Below are 14,277 nucleotides of genomic sequence, written 5' to 3'. Positions count from 1 at the left end.
TCTCTCTCTCTCTCTCTCTCTCTCTCTCTCTCTCTCTCTCTCTCTCTGAGATAGATCCATGTGTAGCCCTGGCTGTCTTGGAACTCACTTTGTAGACCAGGCTGGCCTCAAACTCAGAGATCCTCCTGCCTCTGTCCCCCAAGTGCTGAGATTAAAGGTGTGACCTATCTCTGTACAGCCAGCTTATGTTTTTTAAAAGATATCTCTATCTATCTATCTATCTATCTATCTATCTATCTATCTATCTATCTATCTGCATATATATATATATTTACACACACACACACACACACACACACAATACCTATGTAGCCCAGTCTGTCTTCAAACTCACTATAGAGCAAAGCATGACCTTGAATGCCTGATCCTCCAGCCCACCCCACCCCATCTCCCCAGTGGAGAGATTACAGGTGGCCACTGACACACTGAGTGTACTGAGGATCCGACTTAGGGCAACCAGGCAATCTGTCTACTGAACTGCATCCCCTTCTCCAGGCTTACGTCTTTCTTAAAGACATCTTTCTCTTTAAGCAGGCATGACTTTGATTGTGTTTGGGGAAAGCAAGATATTCTGGGAAATGCCATTCTCAAACTTGTGTCCCACCTGGAAGGTGGCGGTGCTCAGGGGTCGTGTTCCCATCTGAAATCCACAGTGGCTTGTAGGCACTCTCTGTTGTCTGCTGCTCCTTCATCCGGAAGATGGAGGTAAGACTCTTCCTCTTGGAAGTAGCAAATGCTGTGCCAGTTGCTTTGAAGAAGATTTTGAATCATCGAATGTAGAGAGATTTCACATTTAAATTTCAAGCCAGCAAGATCCCTCAACGGTAAAGGCACTTAGCGCTGAGCCTGAAGATTTGAGTATCATCCCTGGGACCTAAGTAGTGGGAGGGGAGAACCGACTTCTGCAAGTTGTCCTCTGACTTCTATACATTAAAAAAAAATGGGCAAAACCCCCAAAAGTTAGTTAAATAGTCACTAAGCATCTGGTTCCCTATGCCTGTGCATTTGGATGCTCAGAGGCCCCAGCAGAGTAGGCCAGGACTGACTGCAGTGTTGGACAGAGGGGCCCTGGGCCTTGTCTGGGTTTCTCAGAAGAGTACAGCCCAGCCTGTCTATGTGGTGTACAGGCACCATGCAGAGTTAGCTTTGTGAGTCCTGGCTGCCACATTACCATGAGAGGGTTGAGAGAGTGGGTCTGTGCTCTTTGATCTGAGGTTCTGCAAGGTCCAGCCCAGGTGAGAGATGCAGAGATGGTTATACACACACATGTATGCATACACACACATGCATGCATACACGCACACATACACACACAAGCTAGCACACATGCAGGCATACACTTATCCAAATATGCCCCACCCCCCCACACACACTCATGTTGATAGTTGCTCTCACCTCCTTCACTGTGACTCTGTACCCCCTCTCTTCCTTCTTCCATCCCTCCTTCTCTCCTTCCTTCCCTCCCTCTCTCCTTCCTTCCCTCCCTCCCTACTGCTCTCCTTTCAGGAAGATTTCTGGTACTTTCTCATCTAACACCTTCCAGCCCCCCCTCCCCAGGTGGATTCTCTCAGCCTTTATTCATTCTGGTTCAACAGGAGAAGGGACCTTTCCTGTCTGAGGCCCACAGCCACCCTATGCTGGAGACAGATGGCACAGTCTGGCAGAGGCAAAGCCCCTAGTGACCCATGAAACCTGGGCTTGATGATTGTGGTTGGATAGAAAGGGCCACCAGATGGGGCTCATGCCTCAGGAAACATGGAAGTTGCACCTGGGGTGAGCCAGCCTGAACCTCAGCTCGGCATCTCCTGGACTTGATGTAGGCCCAAGTACCAAGGCATTGAGGGCAATGTCAGGAGAATCCTGCTTGTCACGAATTCTCCCAAAACACAAGGGGGAGAAGGTGCATGGTTTCTTTAGTGACCTCCATGGTGTCCCTGCCATCTTCTGCATAGACACCTGTCACCTCACAAACTTGCCTCTTTATTATTGAAGAAACAAAGATGAGTTAGGGATGGGCCTGCAACCCAGGGAAGGGGACAGTTGTGACCCAGAGGGACAGAAAGGAGAGGGTTTTCTTTCCTTCCTCCCCTTACTCTTTCAGTACCCTGTATGTCTATCTACCTGTAACCCTATGAGGGCTTAACCAATCCCACTGCAGGGTCCTTCTCCAAACACAGAGGTGTGTGGACAGTTTTCATACCCAGGTGTAGGGCAGATCTAATGGCATCTCTGCTCCTGGGATGAATCAGAGCAGAACAGTGTTGCTTCATGAGAGTTCATTGTAAAGAAAGTGCCCACTGGTCAGCACCCTGGAAGTCATCAGGTGTCTCAGGTGTCCCTTAGAGGACACCCTTGAGCTGTCACTGGAAGGGTAATCCTGGAGGAGAAGGTGGGGGCTGCAAGCAGTCTCAGTCACCTGCCTGGTGCTCTGCTTGTATTTCCTGTTGTCTCCACTTATTGTGGGTTCTATCTCCAGGACAGAGCTGAACCCAGTATGTACTGTGCCCCATCTCTGCCAGGCAGCATCTGGCCCTAATAGGGCTATTTATTTCAGCAGCCACTTCCATTGCAGAGACTTTCCTGGCTCTGAGCAAAGGAACCCATTTGAAATAATGAAGATTATTCACACATCTGAGAACCCTCTGTGCTTCCTGTCTTATATAGGGAGTGATATGCGTGCTAGGCTATGCTGGAGCCCCTGCATAGAACCCACTATGCCCTCATCTGCCCACACCCACCAGTTGTGGCCCACAGGGGCTGGTCACTGAGCAGAATGCCATTCCCACGTTACCTCCTCTGTTGGAGAGCTCACCTTGGCCCAGGGAACAGCTGGATTCCCACCATAGCACCAGATCTGCAGTTTTCATTTCTTCTTTTAACCATCTGTGAATGAGCCAGCTGCCTCCTCATCAGTCCCAAGCTCCTGGAGGATGAGGCTGGAAGATGAGGAGGAGAGCTGTGGAGTGATGCCTGCTGGGCGGGATGTGGTTCTTGCACCCACGAACTCACAACAGATATGTGCCTTAGTTACATTCCTGTTGCTATGATAAAACACCAGGACTGAGGCAACTTACAGAAGAAAGTGGTTCATTGTTTATCTATTTACTTATTCATGTGCTCCCAGTTCTAAAGGCTTTGGGTGTCCATAATGGTGTGGCTAGAGTCGCACACAAGGGCAGAAGCAGGAAGCTGAGAGCTCACATCCCTTGCTGCAATCACAAAACAGAGGGCTAATTAAAAGTGGCTGTAGAGTCCCTTTTCATCTCAAAGACCGCCCCCAGTAGTCTCCTTTCTCCAGCAAGGCTGTATCACCTAAACCTCCCCCTCCAAACAGCGCCACCAACTGGGGACCAAGTGTTCAAACACCTAAGACAATGCTGGGGACATTTCTCATTCAAGCCGCCATACTGGGTTACCTGCACAAGACCTGCACAAGATCAAGCCACACAAAACTCCAGCACAGAGGGGAGGGGCTCCAAGGGCTGCAGCCCTGGCTGAGGGTCTATTTGGCAGTTGATGGCTGTGGGGGCAGGGGACAGGAATGCGTTCTTAGGAGTATGGGGCTATTGGTAGGATGCTCTCAACCCAGTGGACCTTCCTCAATTATGTGCTACTAATTTTAGTGAGGGTTTCTTTTTTTCTTTTTGCTTTTAAAGAGGGAGATGAAGCCGAGAAGATGTGTTGAAGGCTGTAGGGGAGAGGGTATATAGGATTGAGATACTTTGTATACATATAGAAGATTTTCAAAGAATACATTTTATTTTATTTTTACTTTTATCTGCATTTATTTTATGCTGAATTTATTCCCGTGCCATGAGCTTCTGTTTCTTCAGTTTCTTCTGGGATATCTTTTTCTTCTGTGCGACCTCCTCTTCTGGCTTTGGAACAATCTGTTCCTTCTCAGTGAGGATCACCTCAATGTGGCAGGGGAAGCTCATGTACGGGTTAATCCGGCCATGAGCTCTGTAAGTTCGTCAGCGCATCTTAGGTGCCTTGTTCACCTGGCTGTGTTCAATGACTAGAGAATCTACGTCAAAACCCTTAAGTTCAGCATTACTCTCGGTTTTTAAGCATATGCAGCAAAAATTCTGTGCTCTTTTTTGGCCATTATCCCTGTGTCCAACCCCACTGTTTGGCCTGGGTGCACCTACCGATTCCACCATTTTACCAATGGAATGGCACACATTGTTTTTTTAAAGTGACATCCTTCAGGTACTTGGTAGCTTTGAGGATGTGCAGGCCCTTGATGGCCTGGGCAGTTTCCTGGGTGTTCTTAAAGTGAACATGAAGGTTTGAACCTCGTGATTTACAAGATTTTGTGAGATTTTCTGGGTCAAGAGAGTAGCGAGCGAACCATCTTCACGGGTCACCCCTTGCTGCTTACAGGAAGAGGAAGCCCAAAGAATACATTTTAAATGTTACTTTTTTTTTTTTTTTTAGAGAGAGAGAGAGAGAGAGAGAGAGAGAGAACAAAATGGAGGAAGAAAGGAAGGAAGGAAGGATACAGTCTTCACCAAAATAGAAGATGACAGGGAAAGAGAGTAAATTCTGGGAACAGTTCTTACTTGTCTGAAGAGAAACAATGGTTGTTTGTATCACTTTAAAAAAAAAAAAACCAACTTTTTGTAGGTGTCTGAGCAAGGTTCTGCACACCTGCAACCCCAGAGGTAGCTCTGGTTTGCACCTTCATTTTCTTTAGTTTGCCCTGTCCTTTGTGTTTCTGAGTTACTTAATGAGTGTGTCTCCCCACCCCCAACTGGCTACTCACTGCGGGATGGGAGGCACATGGTTTTCCTAAGGCTGATTTATAGGCATCCACACTCATTAGCTTCTGAGCACTCTGAAGACGGGTGTTTCTGTGCACAGTTTTTATTCTCATAGTCTTAGTGTGCTCATCTTCTCTGCCTTTTACTGATCTCCCATAAGTGGCTTGCAAGGGGGCCTCACTGGTCCTAGAGAAAGCCCCTCCCTCAAGGCCACTTGACTTGCTTAAGTCAGCACTCTGGCGTGCTCTGGGGTGACAGCTCTGTAGGACCCGTGATTGTTCCAGGTTGGCTGACTCTGCCCCCATTCAGTGTGTGCACTCCACGGACATTTCCCTGAAACCTTTACTCTGTAGTTCTTTGGTCTGTCTGGTGTGGTGGCCCTTGGTAGGTTACAGATCCGCAGACTGACGTTACACACATAGCCTGAACTCGTGCAAGTCCATGGAGCATGGACCAGTCACAGACATAGCTCCTGACCTCTGCCAGCTTCTGGGGTTTGGGAGCAAGTCTCAGGTTTTCTCTGTTCTTGAGTCAAGGGAATGGGCTGGGCTCACCCCACAGCACCACAGTCAGTATGGACAAATAGGGTCAACCATGGGAGTCTTTTCCTCAGACCACATTACATTAAAAGCTGGTTCTTTCATCCAAGGGGAAGGAAAAGGTAACTTCTGGGCTGCAGTCCTGGGTATTCATGGCTGAGTCCCACGTGGGCACTTCTGCTGATCCAGCTGGGGCCAGCCGCTCACCCAGTGAGCCCAATGATGGTTGTGCTATAGCTAAGCTGGGGTTAGGTGGTCCAGGAGCTGCAAAGCAAAGACCCTTGTATAAGGGGATGCGGGATCTGTGGCAGTTGACTTTACAGACAGTCCTGGACCAGGAACAAATGGATGGCAAGTGGCTTAGCCACTCTTGGGAGCAGTATCCAGGCTCAGTTGATAGTCACTGCAGAACCAGGGAAATCTCTTCTTTCTCTCTCTCTCTCTCTCTCTCTCTCTCTCTCTCTCTCTCTTTCTCTCTTTCCTTCCTTCCTTCCTTCCTTCCTTCCTTCCTTCTTTCCTTTCTTTTTTGTGTGTGTAGGATCTGGCTATTCCTCTTCTTTCCTTGCCCCTCTTTCCCAGTGTTCATTCATTAAGCCAGCCATAAGGTACATCTGATATCTAGCTTTGACCTTTCTCATTTCAAACCCTTTCTTCCAAGACTTCACTGCTAAAAGAATAAATAAATAAATAAATAAATAAATAAATAAATAAATAAATTGGGTGCTTTATCAGAGCCTATCCACCATCACTTAGGATTTTGTTCTAAAATTACTCCGAGTCCTGCGGAGATAGTAAGCAAGGGCCCTGGCTTCAGCCCAGTGCTCCACATCAGATAAATCACGAGATACAGCCAGCGTCGTAAAGTAATATTCCCAAGTGCTAAGCCCATCGGATAATTTTAATATGAATGCTGTTCTGCCACATGTTGGGAATAAATATGTTATGTTTTTATGATGAAAAGAATACCAATTTACTAGAAAATGTGTACATAATACATAAAAATAAAATCCCACCCACATAAATGTTGCTATTTATATTGCCAGCTATAAAAGGCATTCAACATTTAATTAACAATAATTTTGAGGATATGTGGCTGTTCCCTCTTGATGGGAAAGCGCTGTGTGTTAATCTCAGGCACTGTCTCCTGGCTGGCATTTACTAGACCTGATGGAGTAAGGTTACAATGGTAATTAAGTACGTATGTGTTTCTGCACGAGAGTCTTAGTGTGTGTCTGTGTGTGTGTCTGTGTGTGTGCTCACAAGTATGCATGTGGGTGGTGGGGTACCTGTGGAGGCCAGAGGATAACATCAGCTGCTGTTCCCCTTGCTTGTTTGATTTGTTATGACAGGGTCTCCATGGGCTTGGAATTCACAAGGAAGCTACGCTGGCCTGCTAGTGAGCCCCAGGTAGAGAGCCCTGTCTCTACCGTCCTGGTGCCGAAAGACTATACATGTGTGTAGCCACATGGAAGTTCTTTCCAGTGGGTGCTGGAGATGGAACTCAGGTCCTGTTTGCAAGGCAAGCACTTTCCTGACTTTGCCACTGCCCCAGCCCTGTCAGCATGAGATTCGGTAGCAACTGCCACCACTGCTCTGGCTGACAGTTGGGTCCCATCTGCAAGCCTCTTTGTCTCCCTCGAGAAAGGGGAGTTTGTGAACTTAAGCCCAGGCCTCCTGGCTCAGCGTTCCTTGCAAGCGTAATAAATAATGGATGTTCCCCTCTCTCCCTAAACAAGCTTTGATATCAGAATACATCTTAATTTTTCTAATTATGAGAGGCTTTGAAATTAAGTACTGGTCAGCAGGAGGCTCCCAATGCATCAATTAATAAGGCACACGTGCTCTGAAGGGAAGCTACAGGAGCAGAGGCAAGAAAACAAAACCCAGGACCTTCTCATGCTCTGCCTGCATGCGGCCTGAGGGGGCAGTGGCCCTTGCTCATTCACAGTGAGAAGGCGAGGCTGACTCCATGACAGGCTTCACATTGGCAGTTAATGAGACTAGACCTAAATCTCTGTTTCCAAGAACTGGGCAAGTCCAGGCCAAGTCCAGGCCTCAGAAGCTGCCCCGCCACCTGGCCTGAGGTAAGGACAATGGGTCGGCAGCAGTTTCCAGACCTCTTCAGCTACTTCCCCAGCAACAGTTCCCCACCCTCACCCCCTCCACCCCACCCCCCACCCCCAACCTAATGGTTCTGGAATGCTTAGAGTAAGATACAGCTCATCTACTCCCAGGATTCCTTGGCCACAGTTTCCAGGCCTCACATCCTGGTAATGGTTCTAGACCCCGGAATTCCCCTAATGTGCTTTAAATCAGGCCTGCAAGCTCACTTGGTTGTCTCTCTATCTCGGTAATCAGAGACCCCAGAATGCTGGATTTCTGCAGAATAAAACACTCCTTGTGTCTACATTACATACTATTTGGGTCCGGGGATATCATCCTTCAGCGAATCATGGGCACTTACAGCAGGTGGTCAGTGTGAGCTCAGAGGTGGTAACTAGCACGTCGGAAATCATGCAGCAGAGAGGAGTGGTGCAGAATTGGAACACAGACTTGGCCCTGAGTCCCAGAGCTTCCTTCTGCACCAGGCATTGGCGGTGGTGTAAAGAGCTTCTCTGGCCCCAGTGTGTGAGCCGAGGGTCTTTGGCTGTGGCCATAAAAGAGGGAAGAAATCGTGACTCCTGGGTCACTGCAAAGAAAGTGATTATTGCTATTAGATATAATATTGATGCTATATTTATACATTATATATAATATTAAATATTTTATATTAGATAACATTAAATATAAGATTAATTCATATATTATTTATAATATTAATTATATATAATAACATGTTTTGTTATGACATTTTCATACCTATTTAATGTATTTGGACCATTCTCCCTGCTTACTCTCTCCCCTGCTCATTCTCTTCCCATTGATTTCTCTCTCTCTCTTTCTCTCTCCTGCCCCTCCCCCACCTGCCCCTCCTCTATCTGTTCATCCTCTATGTGACTTGGTTATTTTCATAAATATGGACTCTTTACTGGTGGCTATACTACTGAAGAAAATATCTTTCTTACACTTGAGCTTTCATTGCTGTGATAAAAAAAAAAACCCATCATAACCAAAAACAACTTGGGGAAGAAAGGATTCATTTGGCTTTGTAGGAATTTCAGGTCTCAGTTTGAATCTCAGGTTTTGGTTTAAACTCAAGAATTAACTGCCCCAGGACACATCCTGGGAGGAGCACATTCCAAAGGCTAACACACATTCCAGGGGAAGGGCCCAAGATCAGAGGTAATCAGGAAGCTGGGCCCTTAATAAACCTGGGCAAACAGAAGCCACTTAGCTAACACTCATTGTCATAAAAATAATGTGCAAATCTGAGTCACCTAGAGACCAGACCTGGGAAGGTCAGCCTTTGTGGTTGCCCTCGTGAACTCTGTATAAAAACTGCTTCCAGCTTTGGCTCAGGGTTCCTCTTGCCTGCGTTCAAGGGAGCCCCAGTGCACTGGTTATCATTAAATTTCATGTTTTTGGAGCGAATCCCATCCGTGAGTGTTTCTGTGGGAGCACATCCCCCAGTTTTGGATCTTTGGGTCCAACAGCTTCAAAATCCTAATCTGAGTTGACAAGTTTTTCTCCCCTGAAGAAATAAGTCAATTCAGCCAAATTAAAAGCAAAAAAAAAGGGGGGTGGGGTGGAGCTAGACAGGTGGTTCAGTGGTTAAGAGCACTAACTGCTCTTCCAGGAGTCCTGAGTTCAATTCCCATCAACCACATGGTGGCTCCCAACCATCTGGAATGGGGTCTGGTGGCCTCTTCTGGTGTGTCTGAAGAGAGCAATGGTGGTGCTCATATGCATAAAATAAATCTTTAAAAAATAAAGCAAAAAAATTAGCAGGTTTATTTGGGAATGGGCTCTTGGGTGAGTTCACCAGTCCCAGGAGATGAAAGTGGAGGAGGGAGGGTTGGTGGGGTGAGAGTGAAGGGAGAATGGTATGTCTGCCACATGCTGGGCTTGTGCCTGTGTGGGGGATGGGGGGTGTCGCTGGCTGGTGACTTTATGTGAGGGGGGTTGGGACAGCTGTCTGGAATGCAGGACTGGGCTTTTTGTCACTTTTTCTGTCCCCAGGCTTTTCAAGTGGGCAGGGTTAGTTGGAGAGAGAGGGAGGAATGAAACCTGCAGAACCAAGTCGGGGAGCAGGACAAGCCCGGGACTTCTAACCAAACACAGGTCTATCATCAGGGAAGCCAGGAACTCAAACAGGGCAGGAACCTGGGGGCCGAGAACTGAGGCAGAGACCACAGATAACAGCCGTTTACAGGTTTGCTCTCCATGGCTTGCTCAGCCTGCTTTCTTTCTTTTTTTTTTTTTTTTTTTTTGGTTTTTCCGAGACAGGGTTTCTCTGTGTAGCCCTGGCTGTCCTGGAACTCACTCTGTAGACCAGGCTGGCCTCGAACTCAGAAATCCACCTGCCTCTGCCTCCCAAGTGCTGGGATCAAAGGCGTGCGCCACCACCACCCGGCCAGCCTGCTTTCTTATAATACCCAGGACCACTAGCCCAGGGGTGGCTCCACATAACAGTGGCTTGGACCATCTCACATTAAGTATTATTATTATATCATATATAATATATTATATATATTAATATACTATATTATATATTAATATAGTATATATTATATATTAATATACTATATTATACAGTAATATAGTATATATTATAATATATTATATATTAATATATTATATATCATATAATATATTATTAATATATTATTATTATTATATTATTATCAACTGAGGGTCACCCAAAAAGATGTCAAATTGATACAGATCTAATCAGGACACTTTATATCCCCTATCAACCATGAGCCAGTTACAGATTTGTCAGGAAGGAGTGAGCCACTCCTCAATTGATGACAGAATATTAGTGGGCCCAGTCTTATGCAGGTGAACCATACCTGAAACTGAAGAGGTCAGCTCAGAGCCTTTGAAGGATTCCACCAGACCCCCTCTGGAAGGGAGAGGCTGAATTACATTCCTCAGGAAGACCACAGGGGGAACAGAGCAGGTAGACACATTCCTCAGGGCAGGCCAACCATTCCCCCCACTACCCTAAGGCCCAATCAGTTTCAAAGTCACACTGTTCTGCCAGTCACACTGTGCCAGGTGGCTGTTGCTCTATTCTGTCCCTGAAAACTGTATAAAAACTGGCTGAACAGGCTGCCAAGGTCGGCACCTCTCCTTTTAGATTCAGGATGACCCCAACATGCTGGAAAAATAAACTTCTCTTGCTTTTGCATCGATCTCTGACTCTGCGTGGTTCACTGGGGGGTGGGTGGGGGTCCCCAGTAGCTAAGGCTCGTCAGAGTCTTACACAACATTCCACAACACTGTACCCCTTCCTCCAGCTCTTACCATCTTAACACCCCACATGGTGTTCCGTGAGCCTGGAGAGTGTGGTGCACACATCCCACTGAAGGCTGAGTCACTTATATCTTCACTCTGACCATGTGCGAGTCTCTGCAGAACCACCGCCCACTGCAGAAGTAGGCCAAGAGATGATTCTTGTTAGACTAGGGAAGCCTGGGGAGGAGCATGATTGCCAGCTCCAGGGTTTCTCAGGGACCTTCTCAGCAGGTGTTTGTGGGCACAGATCTGTGGGGCTGTGTGTTTGTGCTCATGTTACTTGTAGGTACAGATCACTGCAACACTGCAGCGAGAATAGTGTGAGTAGATGGTTGTGGACATGGTGTGCCCTGGTGTGTGTGTATGTGAACATGCCACACATGGAGGTCAAATGACAGCTTGTGGGACTCAACTTTCCACCATGTGAGTCTGGGGATCGAACTCAGGCTGTTAAGCTCCGTGGCAAGTACCTTTACCTACTGAGCCATCTTGCCACCTGACATATACAGTGTTTCTTAATTCCAAATGCTTGCATTACTCTGATTCCTGCCCCCACAAAAGGTGTTTCTCTGGGGTTCTCCCTTCCGCCCATCACTCATGTGTGTTTCTCATCCACTTCCTGTCTTTCAGGAGTTCATTCAGTTGGCAAAGAGACTGGTTAGCGATCCTGCACTGGAGAAGGAAATCGTGACCAACGGAAGGGAGTATGTGAGGACACATCATTCCTGGCAGGTGGAGAGAGACACCTACCAGCACCTCATCAGGAAGCTGGAGATGAGCTTGGAAGATTAAATGATAGAAGTCTGTGCTCGCCACACCTGTCCCAACAACCATCAGGTGCTCAGCTCTGGGTAGACGTCAAGAGATGGGACCCAGTCCTGGACCACTGGAATCCAAGAGTCCCCAGAAACATATCCACCCCCCAGGCTCCTCCTGTTTGGCAGACAGTTCTGCTGTGCTTACAGTTCAGTTCTGGATGGACCTATAGCTCACTTCTGAAAGTGTTTATGGTTCAGTCCCAGAGGTGCTTACAGGTCAGTCCTCAGTGGGCTGGTAGGCTCACTGCTGAGAGTGCTTATGGCTCAGTCCCAGACGTTGTTTGCAGCTCAGTGCAGGAGATGGAGGTGCATCTCAGGGACCTTTGGAGGAGTGTTCTAAGAACTGCTTTTACAGCTTATGGAAGCTTATTTAGATGCAGCCACCGAGCAGACCCATCCCCTGCCTTCACAAAGAAGAAACAAAAGGGTCAAGAGTGTCAATGGAGTGGAGATGGCAGCATTTTTGATATGATCTTGAGCTACAAGCCCTCATGGGGTCCTGATGGGCATGGAGGTGGTAGAGGTGGGGGTGGGGAGGCAGGCTGTGGCTGGCACGCTAATAAGCCCTGGAGAGGCTGTGAATGGGTTGTATCAGGTTGTGTCACTTCTCACTGTTGCACCTGAGAGCCGAGCATGAGCATGCTTTCCAAAAGAGGCCTTACCCGTCTGTATGACATCACAGGGAACCTGGACGATGATTGGATGGCCCTCATGATGGAGGTTGGGTCCCTGAATTCAGTTTGGGCGTTCTTCTCTCCTGCTAGGGAATTGAGGATGAGTGTTGACTGAAGTCACAAGACTCCACACAACAGTGGTACCCAAGACTGTGACAGGAGGTCACTGGGGCATGGGAGGTCAGCTGGGGTGTGTTTGTGTGGGGGTTGTGTTTCGATGAGATATCCCTACAACGGTGCTCCGTACCTCCAGTGGCCCTTTTGTTGAATTTCAACAAGGCTGTGCTACTGTGAGCAGGATGTGGAATGGCTACCTGTGCTAAAGCAAGCAGCTTGGAGGAAGAGAGAAGACAAACGGAGCCAAGAGCCACTCGTGCATGGAAAGCATCAGGCTCTAAAGGAAATGGAGGAAGAGTCAGAATCCGTATCATACTTGCTCCAACTCAGAAGGCACATCTGGGCCTTTTTCTTTTCTTAGCGGCAGCAAGCATCTCCTTTTAAGAGAAGCAGGCTGGAAGGAAGCAAACTTTGTAAACCAGAGCTTCAGGGATGAAATCAGAGCTTGATTCGATAGGATGTAATTCCCAGCTTTTCTATTCTGTACCTCAGAGCCAGCACCGACACTTTCATGAAGGCTCCAGCGGAGGCAGCAGCAAGCCCTCACTGCTTGGTCTTTGAGCATTTGGGGGCGCACTGAGAAATGTGTCCACTTCCTTGGCCCTTGGCCTGAGCTAGGGTCTTACCTCTCTGGACACAAAAAGGGGGGTGGGGTGGGGTGCGAGTAAAGAGGTCTGAATCTCCAGAGCAGCTCCTCTGAGCCCAGAGTTCAAACCCACGTCAGGAGAGGTGTGTAGAGGTCCCGTGTCAGAATTCAAAGGTCAGGTGTCACAGTTATTTACAAAAGCCGGATGTTCTGGAATGCTTGTCTCTCCTTTGCCTGGGGATGATGTCACTGCCTGACCACTGTGCCAGCATCACTAAGCTACATCTGCAAATGCGCTTTGGGGAAGGAAGGGTTCTTAACCAATAAAGCACGTTACCATCAGTCATATATATATATTAAAGCTGCTGTTTATTTAACCCAGAAACACCTCTTGTGGGGAGCAGCCCCCCCCCCCAACAACATGATCCCTAAGGAAACAAATAGAGTGCTCAAATGTCTGATCAGAGGGGTTCGACATGAACTTATGCTGAAGTGTGACATCTTTCCCTTTCTGTACCAGACACTTAAGTAACAGATAAAAAAGGAGTGGATTCTGCAGACTCAACAGTTTGGAGGTTCTAGTCCACACCTGGTTGACTTTGTTTGGAATTCAACCCCAGGACAAGGGTCTGAGGTGCATATTTTACATACCAAAGCAGACCTGGCCTCCAGGTTCTCCCAGCATCCCTCAGTCCCTACTTGGCATACCCTACCCCCAACCCTGAACTTCCTAGGCCAGGGGCTGGGCTGCCCTTCCCCCCAGAGTTTCCTCCCTATATAATCGAGACATTTTGATTTCTTTCCTCTCTTTGTCCATGCAATGCAGTCTTTTTTCTCTTTCTTTCTCCTTCCCCTGCCTTCTCCCCACCCCTCCCCGTTCCTGCCCTCACCCCCAATCCTTTTCCCATTACAACTTCCCTGGCCTTGATCCTTGGGGCCAGAGAACTTGCCCACCGGAGAGCAGCTTCCCAATAAACCTGCCTTTAATATAATCTAATCTGGCTTGAATTGGCTCATTTCACCCGCGGTGGAGAAAAAAAAAACCTATCAGGCTCTATGGCTCTGAGCCTGGGCAAAGACAGGACTGATTGGCAGTCAAACTGCTCCCTTCACCTCTGGGAAATGAAAGTGAAAGAGGAGGCAGTCATCCCGAGTGCAGATAATGACCTAAAGACCATACAGTAGGCCCTGTCTCCTCACAGGGGTACATTACAGCTGTCCTTTCAAGTGAGCCTATGAGGTAGACTGCTGCAGGCCTCTATGTGGGGGACGCCTTCCCCACGTGGGCCTGGAAGGGAGGTTTACAAATGTTTGAACACTGAAGTATCTTGCTTTTGACAGAAATGCTCAGCGTTGCTGTACGCCCTCCCTGGAAGG

At 47.7% G+C, this 14,277-nt stretch overlaps 1 protein-coding gene and 1 pseudogene across 1 annotated transcript in view; one reads left to right on the top strand and one right to left on the bottom strand.

The window, feature by feature from the left end:
• The window catches only part of Glt1d1 (glycosyltransferase 1 domain containing 1), a 76,864-nt gene extending 63,610 nt beyond the window's left edge, over positions 1–13,254 (top strand). Inside the window, exon 12 of the mRNA XM_028766091.1 lies at positions 11,336–13,254. Coding sequence (XP_028621924.1) covers positions 11,336–11,497 — 162 coding nt within the window. The 3' untranslated portion in view covers positions 11,498–13,254. The remainder of the gene's footprint in view (positions 1–11,335) is intronic.
• On the bottom strand, positions 3,801–11,047 carry LOC114619943 (annotated as a pseudogene).
• Positions 13,255–14,277: the final 1,023 nt, after the last annotated feature.

The sequence above is a fragment of the Grammomys surdaster genome, unplaced genomic scaffold, assembly GCF_004785775.1.
Source record: "Grammomys surdaster isolate TR1022 unplaced genomic scaffold, NIH_TR_1.0 166, whole genome shotgun sequence".
Lineage (NCBI taxonomy): Eukaryota > Metazoa > Chordata > Mammalia > Rodentia > Muridae > Grammomys > Grammomys surdaster.
This window is presented reverse-complemented; position numbering and strand designations above follow the sequence as displayed.